Below are 20,900 nucleotides of genomic sequence, written 5' to 3' on the forward strand. Positions count from 1 at the left end.
ATGAACTCTTCGATTTCTAAGCCATGAAGCCCACAGTGGCAGGACTCTGTGTGCTCCTGATCTGGTTCAGGTTTCTGCTGCATGCATTGGCCTCAGATTTTTTTTTTCCTCATCTTGGCACTTGCCTTATCATTAGTGGAGATTTCTTCCAGATTCTCGTAATGAATGGGATGATGACCATCAGTCTAATTTTTCAGTGATTTGAGGGTCTTTTCTCTTTTTTCTGTCTTAGGAATTTTAGTGGAAAGCTGTGAGAAACTATGTTACTGGCTGTTAGCAAAGTGCTGTTTTAAACTAGAAATTCAGTGTATATCTTGGTTCATAGCAGAGGTTGGCAATCTTTTTTCTGTAAAGAGCCAGATAAATATTTTGAATGTTGTGGTCCATATGACCTGTATTTTAGCTACATAACTTTTAGTAGCATGAAAGCAACATACATAATTACCTAAGTGAGTGGGTTTGGCTGTGTTCCAATAAAACTTTATTTACAAAAAATAGGGCAACCAGATGAAAACATTCTGGAGTTGGATGGAGGTGATGGTTGTATAACGATGTGAATGTATGTAATGTCACTGAACTGTATAGTTAAAAATGGTTAAGATGGTGGGGCACCTGGCTGGCTCAGTTGGTTGAGTGTCCAACTCTTGATTTCGGCTCACTATGATTTCAGGGTTCATGGGTTCAAGCCCCATGTCGGGTTCTGCACTGACAGTGCAGAGCTTGCTTGGGATTCTCTCTCTCTCTCTCTCTCTCTCTCTCTCTCTCTCTGTCTCTCTCTGTCTCTCTCTCCCTCTCTGCCCCTCCCTGACTCACACTTTGTCTCTCAAAATAAATAAACTTAAAAAAACCGGTTAAAAGGTAAATTTTATGATACGTATATTTTACCACATCCCCCCAAAAACCCACACATAACAGGATGACCCTACTTTGGCTGACCTTGAGTTTAGAGCAATGAAATCTAGTATGCAGGGGCGCCTGGGTGGCTAAGTCGGCTGAGTGTCAGACTTCAGCTCAGGTCATGATCTCACTGTTTGTGGGTTCAAACCCTGCGTCGGGCTCTGTGCTGACAGCTCAGCCTAGAGCCTACTTTGGATTCTTTGTCTCTTTCTTTTCCTTCTCTCCCTGCCTCTCTCTCTCTTTCTCAAAAATAAGTAAATAAATAAATATTTAAAAAATCTAGTACACAGAAAGAGAGGAGGGAGAGAGGAAGAAATTAAATGTATCCAGTAGGACGGTGACATTGTTTAGGAATACCTTAGTGAGTGGGGCAGGGTTCTGGGAAACTGCAATTCATGCTGGTGACATCATGTCATGGTCTTTAGGGATAGAGAGACACAGAGTTCATAGTCACACTTTTTGGCATAAGGCTCAGACTAGGCATTTTCTACTCCCAAGGCAACTTAAAAGCCAGCCAGTCCTTCCTTCTTGGTAAGACCGGCGATGCTTCCTGTAGATGACGTGGTCTCTTGCCGGGGCTGGGGCTGGAAGATCCGTAGCTTTTTGGCCTGTCAGCTGGAGGCCTGGACCGTTTGGTTGGGAAACAATGCTGATCTCAGTCCCCAAGGTGCTTTTTTCACCAGTGTGAAAGAGGTGTGGAGAGGTGACTCTTGCTTTCCTGTGCTAGCCTTGGCCTCCCTCAGCTTGACCAAGATCTTGAAAGAGCCCCAGGTCCAACCGGGGTTTTGAATCTGCTCAGGGGAGTAGGTCTCTGGTGTGTTTAATGCTGTTCTTGGAGCCGAGTTAGCAAATCAAGGGCCGTGTATGTTACATCCCCCCACCCCACCCCAGACCGTCCTGCGGTGGTTTGGAGTTTCCTGGTTTCTGTCAGGTCTGTTATCCTGGCTGAAGGAGAGTGTTGTCACCACGTGGTGGCATGTACTCACTCCCCCTTCCCAGTCTCCATGGATCCCAACACCACAGAGCATTCTCGAGTGCAGTCAGCCTGTTAAGTTTTAAGCTTACTTGTTGGCAACCTGGCTGCTGTATTTTTTTTTTTTTTTTGAAGAGGGCGAAATTCTTGGTTTCCCAAGGGACTGGGAGCCTCTCAAGGAATCCAGCCTTTTGGAACTCTCCTCTGTCTGAGGTGGGGTATTTTGAAGGACCACATGAAAGAAAAGGGAGTGGCTGTTAAGATTTCCTTGGCTTTTGGGTTGTGATGAGACAGTAGAGCGGCCTTATGAGCGCTCACGGCTTAACGCGCCTGGTTATCCAAGTGTGTGCCGCCAGGGCTGGGGGCACCTCAGAGAGTGACTCCGACTGAATGGGGGGGACCTCTTCCCCCACCCTGCCCTGTAAGAAAAGTGCACAGCAGAGAGCTGGCTCGCGTCTTCTGCCTCAGGAAGTATACGATGGCCCTTCTCCCGCCCCCAGCACCGCGGAAACCCTTAAATCTGCTCATTGTCATGTCCACATGGAGAGGAGTGGATGTGTGATGCAAGTGGGATTATTTGGTCATGAGTATCTGCTGACTCAGCCTGGAGAGGATTTTGAAGGAGATGAGATGAAATTTCATCCGTGCTGCCGCGAGCAGGGGGCGCGTTGCTGGCTGGAGGGAGGACTGTAGGCCGGCGCAAGCCAAGGTAGGTGAGGGATGCATGGGTCTCGGTGAGGGGAATGAGGACAGCCTGACATGTGATCTTGGCATTGTGGGACTGGTGCCCTATTGGCCTTTGGGCCACATGACCTTACATGTATTCAGTAGCCCTGTGACCTTCTCTTTTTCTAGATCCTGCAGTATTGTACTTGCAGATTTTTAAACAGCAGGACTTTGAGCAGGGAGACTCCCGATTGCTAGCACCGTCCTGAGTTGAGGTGGGCTCAGGCTGAACCTCTTGCGTCTTAATGTCTCGGAGTGGCTGTACTGTCTCAGCACCCCCTTTTTGCAGCGCTCAATGGATCAGCTGCTCTGGGACCCCAAACAGAGCAGCCTTTGGGCACCTTCCCCTCCGAGGTAGCTGCATTTTGGCTTAGCTTTGAACTCATTACTGGAAAGGGTGTTTGGGAGACTGTCTCTGACCTGAACAGCTTTATTAAGACTGTTCTTGGCAAGGGAGAGAAAGCCCTACATATGAATGCTGCAGATTCAAAAGGAGGAACACCAGAAACCTAGCAAATCCATAGTAAGCAAGTAGCAATTCAAGGGGACCAGTTTCTGGTCTTCTACAGAATGCTATTGCTCCGTTGTCTCCTTTCAAAGGGGCCATAACTGTCAGCTTGCTGCCTTGGATCCATATGTGTTCTTTCTTTTAAAAAATTTTTTTAATGTTTATTTATTTTTGAGAGAGACAGAGCACAACTTGGGTAGGGGCAGAGAGACAGAGAGACACAGAATCCAAAGCAGGCTCCAGGCTCCAGGTTCTGGCCTCGAACCCACGAACGGTGAGATCATGAGCTGAGCCGAAGTCGGATGCTTAACCTACTGAGCCACCCAGGCACCCCCATACATATTCTTTCTTAATGCTTATAAGGGGGAAAACGCCTTTGGGTTGTTCAGAGACTTCCTCCCCTTGCGAACACACCAGAAACTGCCTTCCTCCCCATGTGTATATACTCAGTTTTGTTCTTTCTTGGGAGCTTTGGCTGCTACAGTCCTAGCGCGTATTTTCTGATTATTTTCATCTCCCCAACCAAATCCTCTCCTCGAAATCTCTCTGAAAATTTCTGGAACAGAGGCTGCTTTTATTTTATTTTATTTTATTTATTTATTTATTTATTTATTTATTTATTTTTATCTTCCTCTGGGGCAGCCTGTCCTTTAAACATGTGTTTGGATGTATAACACTTCCTCGTAAAAGTAATGCTGAAGACGCAGATAATTTTTTGCATCTGGGAAAGCATGGAAAGCATTATTCATCAGAAGAACAGGGACCGATCATTTTGGGCCTCTTTTTACTTTGTCAGCCCACCCAGTCCTTATGGAAGCTAAGTTGGGTGTCTTCTGTGCTATATATCGGGCAAAAGCAATTCCAGGAAAAAAAGAAAAAAGCAGTACAGCATAACAGATGAGGTTGGGGCAAGATCTGTAGGTATATATGAGAGTACCTGAGGATTCCTCTGTTAATATGTTGGCATTATGTCCTACCTGTGTTCTGTGAGAACATACCCATTTTTTAAACAAATTTGGGATTATTCTAGGTCTCTCCAAAGATTAGATTTGTAATATATTCAGAGTTAATATACCATAATTGTTTCCCCATGTCATTGCATATTCTTTCTTTTAAAGTTTATTTATTTTGAGAGAGAAAGAGAGAGAGAGAGAGAGTGAGTATGAGTTGGGGAGGGGCAGGGAGAGAGAATCCCAAGCAGTCTCTGAGCTGTCAGTGCAGAGCCCCAGTTGGGGCTCGAACTCAAACCGTGAGATCATGACTTGAGCCAAAATCAAGAGTTGGACACTTAACGGACTGAGCCACCCAGGCACCCCAGGGATTCTTCTGATATGATTTCTAATGACTGCATAGTATTTGATATTTGATCATTTGGATGAACACAATATATTTAAACAGTGCCCTGTTATTTGACATTTGGTTTGAGAGATAATGTTTTTTTTTAATTTTTTTGATGTTTATTTTTGAGAGAGAGAGTCAGAGCATGAGTGGCCGAGGGGCAGAGAGAGAGAGGGAGACACAGAATCTGAAGCAGGCTGCAGGCTCTGAGCTGTCAGCACAGAGCCCGACGCAGGGCTCAAACTCAGGAGCCCTGAGATCATGACCTGAGCTAAAGTCGGACACTTAACCGACTGAGCCACCCAGGCGTCCTGAGGGATAATGTTTTAAAGGAACCTTAAACAGTGCAGTGGAAATAGATGGTTTAGGTTAGATAGTTGTGGTTTGGCCACTTCATGAGGCTTAAAGTGTCAACCTCCATTTCCTCATTTGTAAAAGAATGCTGTGAAAAGTAGCTGCTTCCTTTAATGGTGGTTAATTACTTAGCATGGATCCTATCAGAGACTAAGTAATCAGGATATGTTTTGTCTTGCTGCTTCACCATCTTGTGTACTTACCTCACTGTTAGAAGTAGGGTCCCAGCGAATGAAAATTATTTGCATTCAGATAAGCAGAATTTGAGAATGAAAACTGCATTCAGATAACTAGGCCCCTTTTATTAGTTGAGTGCCTTCCACGTAGGGGCTTTGGCCAACTTTCTGGACTTCATGGGAAAAAGTGTTCTGCAGCCTCTGCAGTTGTATGGCGCCATTGGGTCCAGAGCGAGCAGGTGGGAAACCACCCGTTACCACCAGTATTGTGTTCTATCTTTAATACTCTATAAAGGGTCCTATCTCTTTGTGCACACAGGCAAAGCCAGCCAAGCCTTTTTATTGTAGTTTATTTTTCTTGTGTTGTATTTTCCAACTCTTATTCTGAAAACATTTGAAACATACAGAAAGGTGAACAAGGCAGTACACTGAATACTTGTATGATCTCTAGCTAGATGCAGCAGTTTTTGTCATTTTTGTTTTGTCATTTTTGTTTTCTGATGCGTCAGTTTAAAAAAATGGACGATCCTGACCACAATTCCTGTGACATGTGACAGGTTGTAGTGCAAGTGGGCAGAAAGTGTCCACTCTCAGCCCACGGGCCGATGGAAAGAGCAGGTCAGAGTGGAAGGGCCCTGGGCTCTGAGATAGTAGAAACAGATCTATTTGTATAATACAAATTATGGAAAGTAAATCTCAACACAGTTTCTGGCTGCAGGGAAAAGAGTAGATCCAGATGTCCATGAACATGACAATGTATAGAATGACTTCTGATATACAATTGAATAATATATAGCAGTGAAAAACATGAAGTAGACCTACATATAACAATATGGTTAGTAAGAAGCAGCTGTGGTGAGGGGCGTCTGGGTGGCTCAGTGGGTTAAGTATCTGACTTTTGATTTCAGCTCGGATTGTGCCCTGTGTTGGGCTCCACTCTGAAAGAACAGAGCCTACTTGGGATTCTGTCTGTCTGTCTGTCTCTCTCTCTCTCTCTCTCTCTCTCTCTCTGTCTCAAAGAGGGACAGAGAGAGAGGGAGAAGAATCTTTTTTTTTAATTTTTAAATTTTATTTTTTTAATTTACATCCAAGTTAGCATATAGTGCAACAATGATTTCAGGAGTAGATTCCTATTAAAGCCCCTTACCCATTTAGCCCATCCCCCCTCCCACAACCCCTCCAGTAACCCTCTGTTTGTTCTCCATATTTAAGAGTCTCTTCTGTTTTGTCCCCCTCCCTGTTTTTATATTAGTTTTGTTTCCTCTGAGGGAGAGAGAATCTTAAGCAGGGTCTACACCCAGTGCAGAACCTGACGCTGGGCTCGATCGCACAACCGTGAGAGCATGACCTGAGCCAAAAGCAAAAGCAGGACTCTTAACTGACTGAACCACCCAAGCACCTCTCATATATACTTTTAAATTTAATTATCATACCCTAAAATTGACTTTCTGGTACATAGTTCTATGAATATTTTTCACTGTATTTGTGTGTGTGTATATATTATATATATTTATGTATAATATTTATCTATAGTATATATATAAATATATATTTGTATATTATGTATGCATGCATATATATATATATATATATATATATAACATCTTAACCATTTTTAGTACAGTTCAGTGGTATTAAGGACATTCACAGTATTATACAAACCTCACCACCATCCATGTCCAGAACTCCTTCATCTTGCAAAAACTGAAATTCTGTAACCATTGAACAATAACTCCCATTCCTTCTTCCCCCCCCCCCCCCCCCGGCCCCTGGCCACCATCCTTCTACATTCTGTCTCTGTGATTTCGACTACTCTGGGTAGGTGATTCATAGAAGTGAAATCCTACAGTATTTGTCTTTGTGAGACTAGCTTATTTCACTTAACACCATGTCCCCAAGGTTCATCTGTGTTGTAGCCTGTGTCAGAATTTCCTTCCTTTTTAAGACAGAATAATATTCCATCGTATGTGTATGTCACATCTCGTTTATACATTCATCTGTTGATGGACACTTGGGTTGCTCGCACTTCTTAGCTATTGTGAATAATGCCGCTATGAAACGGGTGTACAGATATTCCTTAGAGACCCTGCTTTCAACTCTTTTTTATATATACCCAGAAATGGAATTGCTGGATCGTATGGTAATTTCATCTTTAATTTTTTTGAAGAACCACTGATTTGTTTTACACAGCTGCTGTACCATTTTACATTCCCACCAATGGTGTACAAGAGTTCCAGTTTTTCCACGTCTTTGCCAACATTTGTTGTTTTCTGTGTGGTTTTTTATTCTGATAGTAGCCATTCTAATGGTGTCAGATAGTATCTAATTGGGATTTTGATTTGCATTTCATTGTCTAACTTCCCGTGTGATTTCTTCTTTGATCCACTGGTTGTGTAAGAGTGTATTATTTAATTTGTACACATTAGAGAATTTTCCCATTTTATTGCCATTATTGATTTTTAACCTGATCATGTTGTGGTTAGAGAAGATACTTTGTAATGATATCTATCTTTTTGACTATGGAGACGTAATTTATGGCCTAACGTATGGTCTTTCCTGGCAAATGTCCCATGGGCACTTGAGATGAATGAATTCGGTGTTGCTGGCTAAAGTGTTCTGTATATATATGTCTGTTATATCTAGTTGGTTTATGGTGATGTTCAGGTTCTCTATTTCCTTGTTTCTCTTCTGTCTGGCTCTTCTATCTATTATAAGTGGAGTACTGAAGTCTCCAACTAGTTTTTGCTTCGTATATGCTGATGGTCTGGTACTAAGTATGTAAATGTTTATAATTATTATATCTTTTTGCAGTATTGAAACTTTTATTAATAAATAATATCATCCTTTGTCTCTTGTAAGCTGTTTTGATTTATAGTCTATTGAATCTAATGTTAGTATCGCCACCCCTGCTCTCTTGTTCTGGTTACCATTTGCATGGAATATCTTTTTCCATCTTTTCACTTTCAACCTATTTCTGTCTTTTTTAAAAATTTTTTTACAGTTTATTTGTTTTGAGACAGAACGCATGAGTAGGGGAGGGGCAGAGAGAGAAGGAGAGAGAAAAATCCAAAGCAGGCTCCACGCTGTCAGCATGGAGCATGATGCGGGGCTTGATCTCACAAACCGTGAGGTCATGACCTGAGCTGAAGTCGGACGCTTAACTGACTGAGCCACCCAGGCGCCCCATATATTAGCTTAATTTAAACTTTTTTTTTTTTCCAACATTTATTTATTTTTGGGACAGAGAGAGACAGAGCATGAATGGGGGAGGGGCAGAGAGAGAGGGAGACACAGAATCAGAAACAGGCTCCAGGCTCTGAGCCATCAGCCCAGAGCCCGACGCGGGGCTCAAACTCCCGGACCGCGAGATCGTGACCTGGCTGAAGTCGGACGCTTAACCGACTGCGCCACCCAGGCGCCCCTAGCTTAATTTAAATTACATACAAAATGCTGCTCCTTTATAGCTTCACACCTACCCCTTTCAGGTATTGATCACAAAATTACATCTTTATGCAGTGTGTGCCCCTAAACGTGCATTAGTCTCTTAAATAATGTAGAAAACAAAATGTGGAGTAACAAACCAAAATTTTGGGTGTCCTTGTCTTGTTCCTGATGTTAGTCTTCAGTCCTTCACCATGAATTATGATGTTGGGCCTTTTTTCAGATGTCTTTTTCTCAGGTTGAGGAAGTTCCCTACTATGCCTAGCTTGTTGGTATTTTTTATCATGAATACATGTTGAATTGCGGCAAAAGTCTTTTCTGTATCAGTTGCTATGGTCATGTACTTTGTATTCTTTTCACTTTTAATTTGGTGGAATTTAATTGAATTTCAAATACTGAACCAACCTTTCATTACTAGGACAAACCCTACTTGGTCACAGAATATTATTCATTTTAAATTGCTGCATTAGATTTGCTAAAATATTACTGTGGGTTTTCGTGTCTGTGTTCATGACGGAAATTGGATTTCTTTCTTTTTTTTTTAACCTTATTTGTCTGGTTTTGTTATCTGCGTAATGACTCATAAAATGAGTTGAGAAATGTTTCCTGTTTTATTTTCTGGACAAGATTGGATAAATATTTGATAGGCTTAGTCACTAAAATCATCTGAGTCTGGAGATTTCTTATTCAGAAGATTTTAACGACAAATGCAATTTTTTAATGACATATATTTGACTGAAACATTAGTTTCAGGTGTACATTATGATTTGATATTTTTATATATTGTGAAACATAATAAATCTAGTTAGCATCGATCACCACACATAGTTATACGTTTTTTTGTGTGATGATAACTTCCTTTTTTAAAAATGTTTATTCATTTTTTGAGAGAGACAGAGAGTGAGCAGGGGAGGGGCATAGAGGAAGCGAGACACAGAATCCGAAGCAGACTCCAGGCCCTGAACTGTCAGCACAGAGCCTGACGTGGGGCTCGAACCCATGAACTGTGAGATCATGACCTGAGCCTAAGTCGGATGCCAGACTGAGCCACCCAGGCATCCCGATAACTTCTTTTTTTTCAAAGTATTTTAAAGTTTATGTATTTTGAGACAGAGAAAGAGAGAGAGCAGGTATGGGGGAAGGGCAGAGAGAGAGGGGGAGAGAGAATCTCAAGCAGGCTCCACACTGTCAACATGGAGCTTGATGCTAGGCTTGAACTCACGAACCATGAGATTATGACTTGAGCTGAAGTCAGATGTTTAACCACCTCAGCTATCCAGGTGCCCTGGGGATGATAACTTCTAAGATCTGTTTTCTTAGCAGCCTTCAAATATACAATACAGTATTATTAGCTATAGTTACCATGCTGTACATTACACCCCCCATCACTTATTTATTTTATAACTGGAAGTTTGTACCTTTTGACCGCCTTCACCCATTTTGCCCACCCTGACTCTCTGCTTCTGGCAACTACCAATCTGTTCTCTGTACCTGTCTGCTCAGTTTTAGTTTGTCTTTTTTGTTTGTTTGTTTTTTATAGTGTACATATAAGTGAGATTGTAAGATACTTGTCTTTCTCCATATGATTTATTTTACTTAGCATAATTTCCTCAAAGGCCATCGATGTTGCAAATGACAAGTTTCCTTTTTAATGGCTGAATAATATTCTGGTGTGTGTGTGTGTGTGTGTGTGTGTGTGTGTGTGTGTGTGTATTCAATTTCCTTCATAGGATTGTTCAGGTTATCAATTTCATCTTGGGTGAGTTTTGGTAATTTGTATTTTTAGAGGAAATTATCCACTGTATCTAAGTTGCCAAATTTATGTGTATTGAATTATTATTCCTAGTTTCTCCTTATTATTTTAATTCCTAGGGGGTCTGTAATGATATCCCTTCCTTCCTTCCTCATGTTGGTAACTCCGGTCTTCTTCCTTTTTGTCTGTGTTATTCTTCTAGAGGTTTATCAATTGTATTGGCCTTTTCAAAGGCAAGCTTTCAGTTTCATTGATTTTTCTCTATTGGTTTTGTATTTACTTCCATTGATTATTGCTCCAATCTTTATTGTTTCATTCCTTCTGCTTGCTTTTGGTTTATTTTGATCTTTTTTTCTGGATTTTTAAGGTGGAAGCTTGGATTACTGAGTTGTTTTTTTTCCTAATCTACAAATTTTATAAGTATCTGACACATTTTAATCTGTTGTATTTTTATTTTTGTCCAGTTCAAATTATTTTACAATTTCCTTTGAGAATTCCTCTCTATGAACTTGCCTTTCCAGAACTTGCCATCTGTTTCATATTTTCATGAAGGTTTTTAGTGGTAACATGATACTCATTTATATTGCCTTATTAAGGATAATCATAGCTACCATGTATTGAGTACTTTCTATGACCTAAGCATTATGTTGATCAGTTTTACATGGTCTTATTAAATTCTCTCAACAAACTTTTGAGCTAGGTACTATGATTAGCCCGGTTTTATGATTGGGGAAACTGACACACGTATTTTAAGTCATTTGTCCAGAGTCACTCAACCAGTATGTGGTAGATCTGGAATTTGAGCTTAGGTTTGTTGCCAAACCCTGAATCCTTCACCATTATACTCCATTTCCTTTCATTACTTCATTTCTTGCCTTGTCAGTAAGATTTCTTTTCTTTTTTTTTTTAACGTTTATTATTTTTGAGAGACAGAGAGCATGAGCAAGCGGGGAAGAGGCAGACGGAGAGGGAGACACAGAATCCGAAGCAGGCTCCAGGCTCCAAGCTGTCAGCACAGAACCCGATGTGAGGTCCGAGCTGTCAGCACAGAACCGATGTGAGGTTCGAATCCACGAACCTCGAGATCATGGCCTGAGCCGAAGTTGGATGCTTAACCAACTGAGCCACCCAGGCGCCCCAAGATTATTTTCTTGAAGGCAGATACCATGTGTTATACTGATCTCCTTTTCCCTACAGCCCCTGGAACAATATTAGACATAATAATGGATTGATTAATGTTTGTGGAACTAAATTTAATGACAGGAACTGACCTGGAAGAGAATTAAACCCATGGCATTTGCCATATTGCCCCAGTTTCTTACCAACGAAGCTAATTTAGCTCAGTATCCTACACAAAAACAAAAAAGCTGACAAAATATTTGTGATGATAGTAATGGCCAAGACTTGAGCTGTCAAGGAGATTTATGAGCATGACTAACTGAACAGAAGTCTGTATCCAACAGACGTCTGTTGTGCTGCTTGGTTCTGGCCTTCAGTCTGTCCTTTTGCTTTCTATGCACCTCCTTTTCATCCTTTGAATTTTTTTAACAGTCCGACTCTCACTTGATTTCCCTTTTTTCTCCTTGCCTCCCTTTACATCTTGAAGCTTTATGCAAAATTTTCATCATTTATTTATCAAATGCATATATGAGTCTTACTATATACAATGTGCTCTTCTAAGTACTTCAACATATTAACTCCTTATGACAGTCCTACGAGGTACGTACTTGTTGTTCCCATTGTACAGGTGAGGTAACTCCCATAGGACTTTCTAGTAGCCCATTATCCGTTTCCCATACCCAATAGAAATGGCAGGCTGGAGGTGGATATAAAGTGAAAACAAAAGCCTTTGCCTTTCATATGGCCGCTCACTTACCTGTCTAGCTGTGCTTGGAGTCTAGAGAGGGCATGACCCTCTCTCCCCTTAGGCAATCTGGAATCTTTTCCTACCTGGCCTACAGTCTGATTCTCTCTCTTTCTTCCTCCTAGCCTACAGTCTGACTGACCTTTTCCCTCTCTCTCTACAGTCTGACTGATTCACTCACACACAGACACACACACACACATATAGACACACACGGAACATGTATAATGTTCATCGTTCATATCTTGGATTTAAAGCAGTCTACAGTGACAAAAACAGTCTCGAAACTTGGCGAGACCTGAGTGTGACCTCTTCCTCTGACTCTTGCTGTCTCTATGATTTGTGGCAAGTCATGTAGGTACTTAGTGCTTTGGTTTTCTCAGCTGTGAAGTTAAAGAAGATGATAATGATTATAATAAAAACCGATGGATAAATGAGATGATGCATCTGAGTTCTTAACCCAGCAGTTGGCACATAGAAATGCTCTGTACATGCTAGATCGTTTTGTAATTATTGATATGTAAGACCTTCCCATATATTAGAGATAATCCACTCTTTGGCATATATGTAGCTTATAGAACTGAATTTTGGGGATCTAGAACAGGCTTGTCTTCATCTAGGAATTAAATAGTTGTTTTGAATCTCTGTTTTAAAATGTTTATTTACTTTTTAAGTAATCTCTGCACCCAACATGGGGCTTGAACTCATGACCCCAAGATCAAGAGTTGCACGCTCCACCAGCTGAGACAGTCAGGTGCCCAGGTTTTTGAATCTTGATGTTGGTTTTATTTTCTTTATGTTTGGCCTTCCATGGGGGCCCTTGGAATCAATTTCGTCATCCTCACGATTTCACTTCTGGTGCCCAGATATCTTTTTGGCCTTGTGTAAATGCCAGTATTCTTTTTTTTTTTTTTTTTTTTTTTTTAGTATATGAAATTTATTGTCAAATTGGTTTCCATACAACACCCAGTGCTCATCCCAAAAGGTGCCCTCCTCAATACCCATCACTCACCCTCTCCTCCCTCCCACCCCCCATCAACCCTCAGTTTGTTCTCAGTTTTTAATAGTCTCTTATGCTTTGGCTCTCTCCCGCTCTAACCTCTTTTTTTTTTTTTTCCTTCCCCTCCCCCATGGGTTCCTGTTAAGTTTCTCAGGATCCACATAAGAGTGAAACCAAATGCCAGTATTCTTTTAAGGCCAGTAGCAAAGCCTGGCACCAGAGTCCAGCTTTACCTGGACTCTTAATATGATGTTTCCCTCTCCCCTCTCCAGGGTGAATGTTTATGCTGTGGCTAAACAAGAATGTTTATGCCTGGGGCCTCCCGTAGGCAGGCCCAGAGACAGAGTTAGGCCAGGCCTGGAATGGCTATTAATGAACCCTGCCCTAAGCCCTTGAGGCCTGAGTAAGAATTCTCAGCAATCGGTTTCTCAGAGCACAGAGTGCCCCTCTCGAATGACCCTGTTATAAAAGCATGGTCACGTGGCCAGCCCTGGGAGGCGGGAGTGACACTGCATTGGCGTACCTCCTTCCTTTTGTGGACTTAACCAAGTCCTGTTAAACTGCAGGACTGTGAGGACTTGGCGTGGCCTCAGAGCATTCTCCCCTTGGTCACCAACCCCCCCCCCACCGCCCCAAAAGCATATGGAACCCTGGCTAGGGAATAAATAGGGTGGCTTCCCTGAAACCCAAATGGAGTTGGAAACACAAGCCTCCCTGACTCTCCACCTGAGGTCACATTTGGCCGGGAGGAGGGGAGGGGAGCTCTGGTATCAGGCAGCAAGAGGGATCTAGGAGTTTGGGGTCTGGAGTTAGAGAAACCTGGGTTCGAATCTTGGCTCTTCTATCTTGAGTGTGGTGTGAACCAGGCCACTTTGCATCTCTGAACTTGGTTTCTTCCTCACCAAATGGGAAAAGAAGGAATTGTACCTGTCTCGTAAGATTGCTGTCAGAATGAAGCGAGATAATTCATGTCAGGCAGTTAAGTAGATATGCGCTGAGATTACGTTAAGTGCACGGTACCAGCATCCTCGAGGCATTGGTAACAACGAGTAACAGTAGTGAACAGACTGGGGGAAATGAAAAACCACCTTTGGGCTTCTGTGCTGTCCTCGTGGGTCTCCTTGTGATGCCTCTTAGTCTTAGGCACACATCTGTGAGCTTCGAGAGAGCGCCTAAAGTTCTTGGGGGGGGGGCTTCAGAATATGGAGTCCTTTCCCATTCAGGGCATGGGAGAAATCCTGGTATCGCGGGGCTGCTGTGTGAGTGTGCATGTGTGTGTGCGTGTGTATGTGAGAGAGAGAGAGCACGCTATTGTCTTGAGGTCCAAAAGGCCTGTTGACTGCGTGGTGGTTGTACCTGACCCATCCAATCCACTTTCCTTTGGGAGAAGGACTGTCACTCTTGACTTCTCCTTCAGTTTTAAAGGACCATTTGCTGGGGCGCCTGGGTGGCTCAGTCAGTTAAGCATCCGACCTCAGCTCAGGTCATGATCTCGCCATCTGTGAGTTCGAGCCCCGTGTTGGGCTCTGTGCTGACAGGTCAGATCCTGGAGCCTGCTTCAGATTCTGTGTCTCCCTCTCTCTCTCTCTGCTCCTCCCCCACTGGCACTCTGTGTCTAAAAAAATAAATAAACATTAAAGAAAAAAATAAAGGACTGTTTGCCTTGAGTGATGAAGGAAGCTGCTTAAGTCCATCTTCAGAGCCCCCACAGGCAGTTTGTTTCTGACTTGGTTGTTCTTTTTTTAAAAATGTTTATTTTTGAGAGAGAGACAGAGCACAAGCAAGGGAGGGGCAGAGAGAGAGCCAGAGAGAGAATACCAAGCAGCATCCACACTGTCAGCACAGAGCCTGACACGGGGATCAAACCCACGAACCATGAGATCATGACCTGAGCCGAAGTCGGACCCTCAACTGACTGAGCCACCCAGGTGCCCTCCGACTTGGTTTTTCTTGACTTATACAGGGTTTCTAGCTTGTGTTTTAACAAGTCTGGTATTCAGAAACGGTATTATTACTGATGCTGGAGACTGGTGGTTTTCTTCATCTTCTTCTACCCCCACCTTTCTCTTTTTTGTTTTGCTTTAAAGTCACAAAATCCAATCTGTAAAATCGATCAAAGAAAGCCTGGAAGCCTGCCACTTCTGCTGTCCCCACCTCTTGCAGCAGCCTGGAAGACATTTCTTTTTTAAAAAAAAAATTGTAAAATATTTATTTATTTTTGAGAAAGAGAGAGCCAGAGAGAGAAAGAGTGCAAGCTGGGAAGGGGCAGAGAGAGAGGGAGACACAGAATCCGAAGCAGGCTCCAGGCTCTGAGCCGTCAGCACAGAGCCCGATGTAGGGCTCGAACCCATGAACCATGAGATCATGACCTGAGCTGAAGTTGGCTGCTTAACCGACTGAGCCACCCAGGGGCTCCAAGAATCCTTTTTTTAATGTTTTTACTTATTTTTGAAAGACAGAGAGACAGAGTGTGAGCAGGGGAGGGGCAGAGAGAGAGGGAGACACAGAATACGAAGCAGGCTCCAGGCTCCCAGCTGTCAGCACAGAGCCTGACGCGGGGCTCGAACTCACAAACTGTGAGATCATGACCTGAGCTAAAGTCGGATGCTTACCCAAGTGAGCCACCCAGGTGCCCCCACTTTGTTAAAAAAAATTTTTAACGTTTATTTAAAAAAAAATTTTTTTTTTCAACGTTTATTTATTTTTGGGACAGAGAGAGACAGAGCATGAACGGGGGAGGGGCAGAGAGAGAGGGAGACACAGAATCGGAAATGGGCTCCAGGCTCTGAGCCATCAGCCCAGAGCCCGACGCGGGGCTCGAACTCCCGGACCGCGAGATCGTGACCTGGCTGAAGTCGGACGCTTAACCGACTGCGCCACCCAGGCGCCCCTAACGTTTGTTTTTGAGAGAGAGAGAGAGAGAGAGAGAGAGAGAGAGAGAGAGAGAAAGAGAGAAAGAGAGAAGAGAGAAAGTCAGCTGGGGAGGGGCAGAGATTGAGAATCCAAAGTGCCCTGAAGACATGTCTAAGAAAGTGGCAGAACACAGTTGACAGAACACTGCGTTCGGCTCGCCACATTAACCAGCCTTTTTATACCTGGGCTGCTGTTTGGGGGAAAAGGATTGGACATAGCTGTGTAAATATAAACAAGCACGTTACAAGAAACAGAGTGTCTCCTCCACTGCGGTAACAGGACAGTTGCTTAGTATAACCCCTCTTTTTGATAGTTGCCTGAGCTGCGGTGGCTGAAGCTGTTGATTGGGACCGATTGGAGGCTTAGGGAGCACAGAGCTCATTGTGGAATGAAGTGGTGTAGCTAAAGCGCGTTGAGGGGGCATTTGGGGGAGTTTGAGGCAGTGGTCACAACATTTCATTCGTGCAAGACGTGCCGCTTTCAATTTATTACGCGTGTGCGCCAACACCAGTGCCATTTTACACAGAGAGTCGCTTGTTGACATGCTCTCCCACATGGCAGGGAGTAACTTGACACATTTTTGCCCGCCTTTGCAACAGAGTCCGAGTGTGACCTGGACTTTTGTCTGTTTTTCCTCTCCAGGCTCCAGATGCACATGTTGAATGGAGCGCTTCTGGCCCTGCTGTTTCCTGTGGTAAATACCCGGCTGGTAAGTTGCCCCTTCTAGAAACACACCAGCAATGTACAGAGTAGTCTTTGCTCACTCTTTCACTATCCAGTGCTTGCCCCCATGCTTAGCTCAGTGTGCCCGTGTGAGTGTTAAAATATCTATATATTTAATATTGAGGTTTGACATAGCGCTATTTGGATGCAGCAGAGCTTGGTAGTTAAGGGTGGGAGTATTTGATAGAACTCTAGGCCTGCATTAAGAGTTTAGGATAGACTGAAAAAGCCTACAGGAACTCTTGGAGAGCATTGCTGGAGAGAAGGGGGGCTGGGAGACTCACTTTATTAGAGGTTTCCAGGTGTTCTAAGGGGCTCTCGTTTGGACTCAGCCACATTGGCCCAGAATAATCTGATGGGGAGCCTCAAGGCCTGTTCGCTGTGTCAAGAGGCCCCTTGGGAAAGAATTAGATACTTTCCCGCATTCACCCAAACCTGCAGGGCAGTCTGGGCCACCCCCCCCCCCCCCCCGCACCCTGCAGTGGTTAGCAAGTAGAATCCCGCTGTAGCGGGGCGGGGAGGGGGTGGTTGATAAATGGGCATAGAGAGAAACAGGAGCTATAAGGCTGGGGTGGCAGGGCCCTGTCCTCAGACTCCCTCATGTGGGACTGTGGAGGGATTCGCTGCACATGTTAGAAAGCACAGGAAGACAAATCACCTGTAAAATCCTTGCTCCTGCTTTCTGTTTTCATGACTTACTTAAGTTTGCATCATGCATGAAGATCGAAGTGTAAATCTCACAATGCTAATCCTTCCTCTTTGGATAGCATTTTATAGTTTACAGGGTCTTTTCAACATAACAGTTACGGGAGGTAGATAAGGGCAAGTATTATGGCCTCTTGTTACAGAGGAAGAAACTGACATTCATGGAGTCACACAAGTTCTAAGTGGCAGAGTTGGGAATGGAGAAGCTTCTAGATCCTATCAGCACAGCTAACCTTCACTCTCTCCAAGGATGTTTTCACACCCTCCTCACAAATACTCACGTATACCCTTACGATTGTTGTATGTTTCCAGGTGCATATTGTACATCAATAGAAATTAAAAGAAAAAGCATTCATCTAAAGCAGTGATCTTGAACCCAGGCTCAGCGTTTTGCTCCAGGCTCACCCAGGGGTCCTTAAGCAAGCAAACAAACAAATGAACAGCAGCAGCAACAAAAACAAACAAAAACCATTGATGCCTTGGAGCATCTGAGTTCTTGATCTGTGACACAGCCTGGGTATAGTGTTTTTAAAAAGTGTTCCTAACGTGGAGCTGTGGTTGAGGACCACTGATTTTGTGCAGTAGCTCTGAAACTGAATGTCCACAGCAGTCAGCCTGAGGAAATGACTAAAAAATGAGGCTTGCCAGACCTCACCTTTGGCAGGTCTGATTACAAGGATCGGGGGTGCTGCCAGGAAACAAGCGTTTGTAATAAGCCCCCAAGGAATGTCGATTGCCGGGGTCCTCCGACCACCCTTGGAGAATCAGCATCCTAGGTGATCGTAATTCCCAGTAACTCCAAATGCGGAAATCCAAGTGTGGTCTGAGGACCAGCCTCACGTGGGTGCTCCCTCTTAGAAATGCAGAATTTTATTTAATTTATTATTTTATTTTTATTTTTTTCAATTTTTATTTTATTTTTTATTTAAATCCAAGTTAGCTAACATATAGTGTAATAATGATTTCAGGAATAGGGTTTAGCGATTCATCACTTTATTATAACACGCAGTGCTCATCCCAACAAGTGCCGTCCTGAGGTCCCATCACCCATTTAGCCCATCCCCCCACCCAACACCCCTCCAGCAACCCTCAGTTTGTTCTCTGTATTTAGGAGTCTCTTATGGTTTATCTCCCTGGTTTCTTTAAACGTCTTTTAAAATAAATTTATTTATTTATTTATTTATTTATTTACATTTTTTGATGTTTACTTGTTTTTGAGAGAGACAGAATGCAAGCTGGGGAGGGGCAGAGAGAAGGAGACACAGGATCTGAAGCAGGCTCCAGACTCCGAGCTGTCAGCACAGAGCCCAGCATGGGGCTCGAACCCACAACCTGTCAGATCATGCCCTGAGCTGAAGTCGGATGCTTAACCCACTGAGCTACCCACGCGTCCCTGTTTTTATTTATTTTTGAGAGAGAGAGAGAGAGATACAGAGCATGAGTGGGGGATGGGCAGAGAGGGAGACACAGCATCCGAAACGGGCTCTAGGCTCTGACCTGTCAGCACAGAGCCCGACATGGAGCTCGAACTCACGACCCATGATATCATGACCTGAGCTGAAGTCAGATGCTTAACCAACTGAGCCACCCAGGCAGCGCTCCCTCTTTGTATTTATCTTATTTTTGCTTCCTTTCTCCCATGTTCATCGGTTTTATTTCTTAAATTCCACATATGAGTGAAATCATATGGTATTTGTCTTTCTCTGACTGACTTATTTCGCTTAGTATAATACATTCTAATTCTATCCATGTTGTTGCAGATGGCAAGATTCCCATGCTTTTTGGTGGCTGAGTAATATTCCTGTGTGTGTGTGTGTGTGTGTAGTGCTGCTATAAACATTGGGGTAGAAATGCAGAATTTTAGGCCTCTACCTCAGAACTACTACATCGGAATCTGCATTTTAATGTGTGGCTTACAGGGCCTCCCAGCTTTCTTCCACAGAGCCCAAAGCATCTCGTAGATAGACCAGAGGAGCTCCTGAAGGGGGAAGTGCCAGGGTGGGAGAGGGGCAGGCAGTATTGTGTCTGCCATGGTAGGCCGGGCACACACAGCTCAGTGTTCCCCTGTGAGCTGGGTTCAGCAGGCCCGGGCTGCTGACGTAGGTACCTTTGCTCTCCCTTCCGCATTCCCCACAATGTATGACTTGCCCGACTTCACCTGAGTCCTTCACCAGAACGCCTGCCGTGGTCTCAGAGCTGTAGGGGCTCTGAAGAACGGTGCCCAAGAATGGTACAAAACAAACAAATTGTGCGCCCAGGGATGTGGAGCCACGCTGCAGAGGCAGAGAAGTGGCTCCAGTGCTCTCTTATCCCATTTGTCCGCTCACCCTGTCACTGTTTTCTCAGATTGAGAGTCAGGCAGATAAAAAGCTGCTTTCCTTCTTCCTTTTCAGCAGTTCTGGCAGATTCCAGGAAGGGGCAGTGCACCAGAAAATACCACCTCCACCCCAGGCTCACACAGTCAGTGATCCTGAGTTCGAGTGCTTCTGGCCCACAGCTCGGGCCAGTCTCTGCCATCCGTTGAGGTGCATATGGTTCCTCTACACAGGTTGCCTTCATCTCTCTTCCTAGTGGGACCTTTCCCACAAGGAAAGCCAAATAGTCGTCTTGCAGGACCACTAAGCATAAACAGACGTGATGATTCCCATTGTGCGAGCTTGAAAATAAAGGCCCCCAAAAGCCCATTCAGGTACCTGGAGTCAGAAAGGCGGTGGTGAAGTTTTCATTCAGCCGGTATTGTTATACCACAGCTGCATTCTTCACCAGGTCAGCTGACACTTCTGGAGCGCTTACTGTGCGCCCAGTACTGTTCCAAGTGCTCTGCATGGGCTAACGTATTTGATCCTCACAATAAACTTCTTTTTTTTTTAAATTTTTTTTTTAACGTTTTATTTATTTTTGGGACAGAGAGAGACAGAGCATGAACGGGGGAGGGGCAGAGAGAGAGGGAGACACAGAATCGGAAACAGGCTCCAGGCTCTGAGCCATCAGCCCAGAGCCTGACGCGGGCCTCGAACTCCCGGACCGCGAGATCGTGACCTGGCTGAAGTCGGATGCTCAACCGACTGCGCCACCCAGGCGCCCCTAAACTTCTGAGGCAAGGCACTGTTCATAATCCCCCAGATCAAGATGCCAGCGGCATTGGTTTTCTCTGAAGCCTCTCTCCTTGGCTTGCATATGGCCGCCATCTTGATGTCTTTTCACATGGTCTTTTCTCTGTGCACGCACATCCGTGGTGCCTCTCTGTGTGTCCAAATCTCCTCTTCCTGTAGGGACATCTGTCAGATTGGATTAGGGCCCACCTAATGGCCTCCTTTTAACTTAATCACCACTTTATTGGAGGCATTTCCAAATGTAGTGACATTCTGAGATTAGGCCTTGAACATATGAATTTTGGTGGGGACACAATTCAGCCCTTAACAGCTTTACTACTCTGTACAGAAAACACTATTTCTCTTTCATCCCCTCTTTTCCTCCTTTCCTTCCTTCCTTCTTTCTCTTTCTCTCTCTCCCCTTCTTCCCCTTTCTC

The 20,900-nt window shown here is 43.9% G+C and overlaps 1 protein-coding gene across 8 annotated transcripts in view; it reads left to right on the forward strand.

The window, feature by feature from the left end:
- TMEM164 (transmembrane protein 164) overlaps positions 1-20,900 on the forward strand; it is a 172,826-nt gene that overhangs the window by 81,757 nt on the left and 70,169 nt on the right. For all 8 annotated transcript variants that reach the window (XM_047844430.1, XM_047844428.1, XM_047844429.1 and 5 more), the window contains one exon: positions 16,586-16,652. In XM_047844430.1, coding sequence (XP_047700386.1) covers positions 16,593-16,652 — 60 coding nt within the window. In that variant the 5' untranslated portion in view covers positions 16,586-16,592. The remainder of the gene's footprint in view (positions 1-16,585; positions 16,653-20,900) is intronic.

The sequence above is a fragment of the Prionailurus viverrinus genome, chromosome X (genome assembly GCF_022837055.1).
Source record: "Prionailurus viverrinus isolate Anna chromosome X, UM_Priviv_1.0, whole genome shotgun sequence".
Classification (NCBI taxonomy): domain Eukaryota; kingdom Metazoa; phylum Chordata; class Mammalia; order Carnivora; family Felidae; genus Prionailurus; species Prionailurus viverrinus.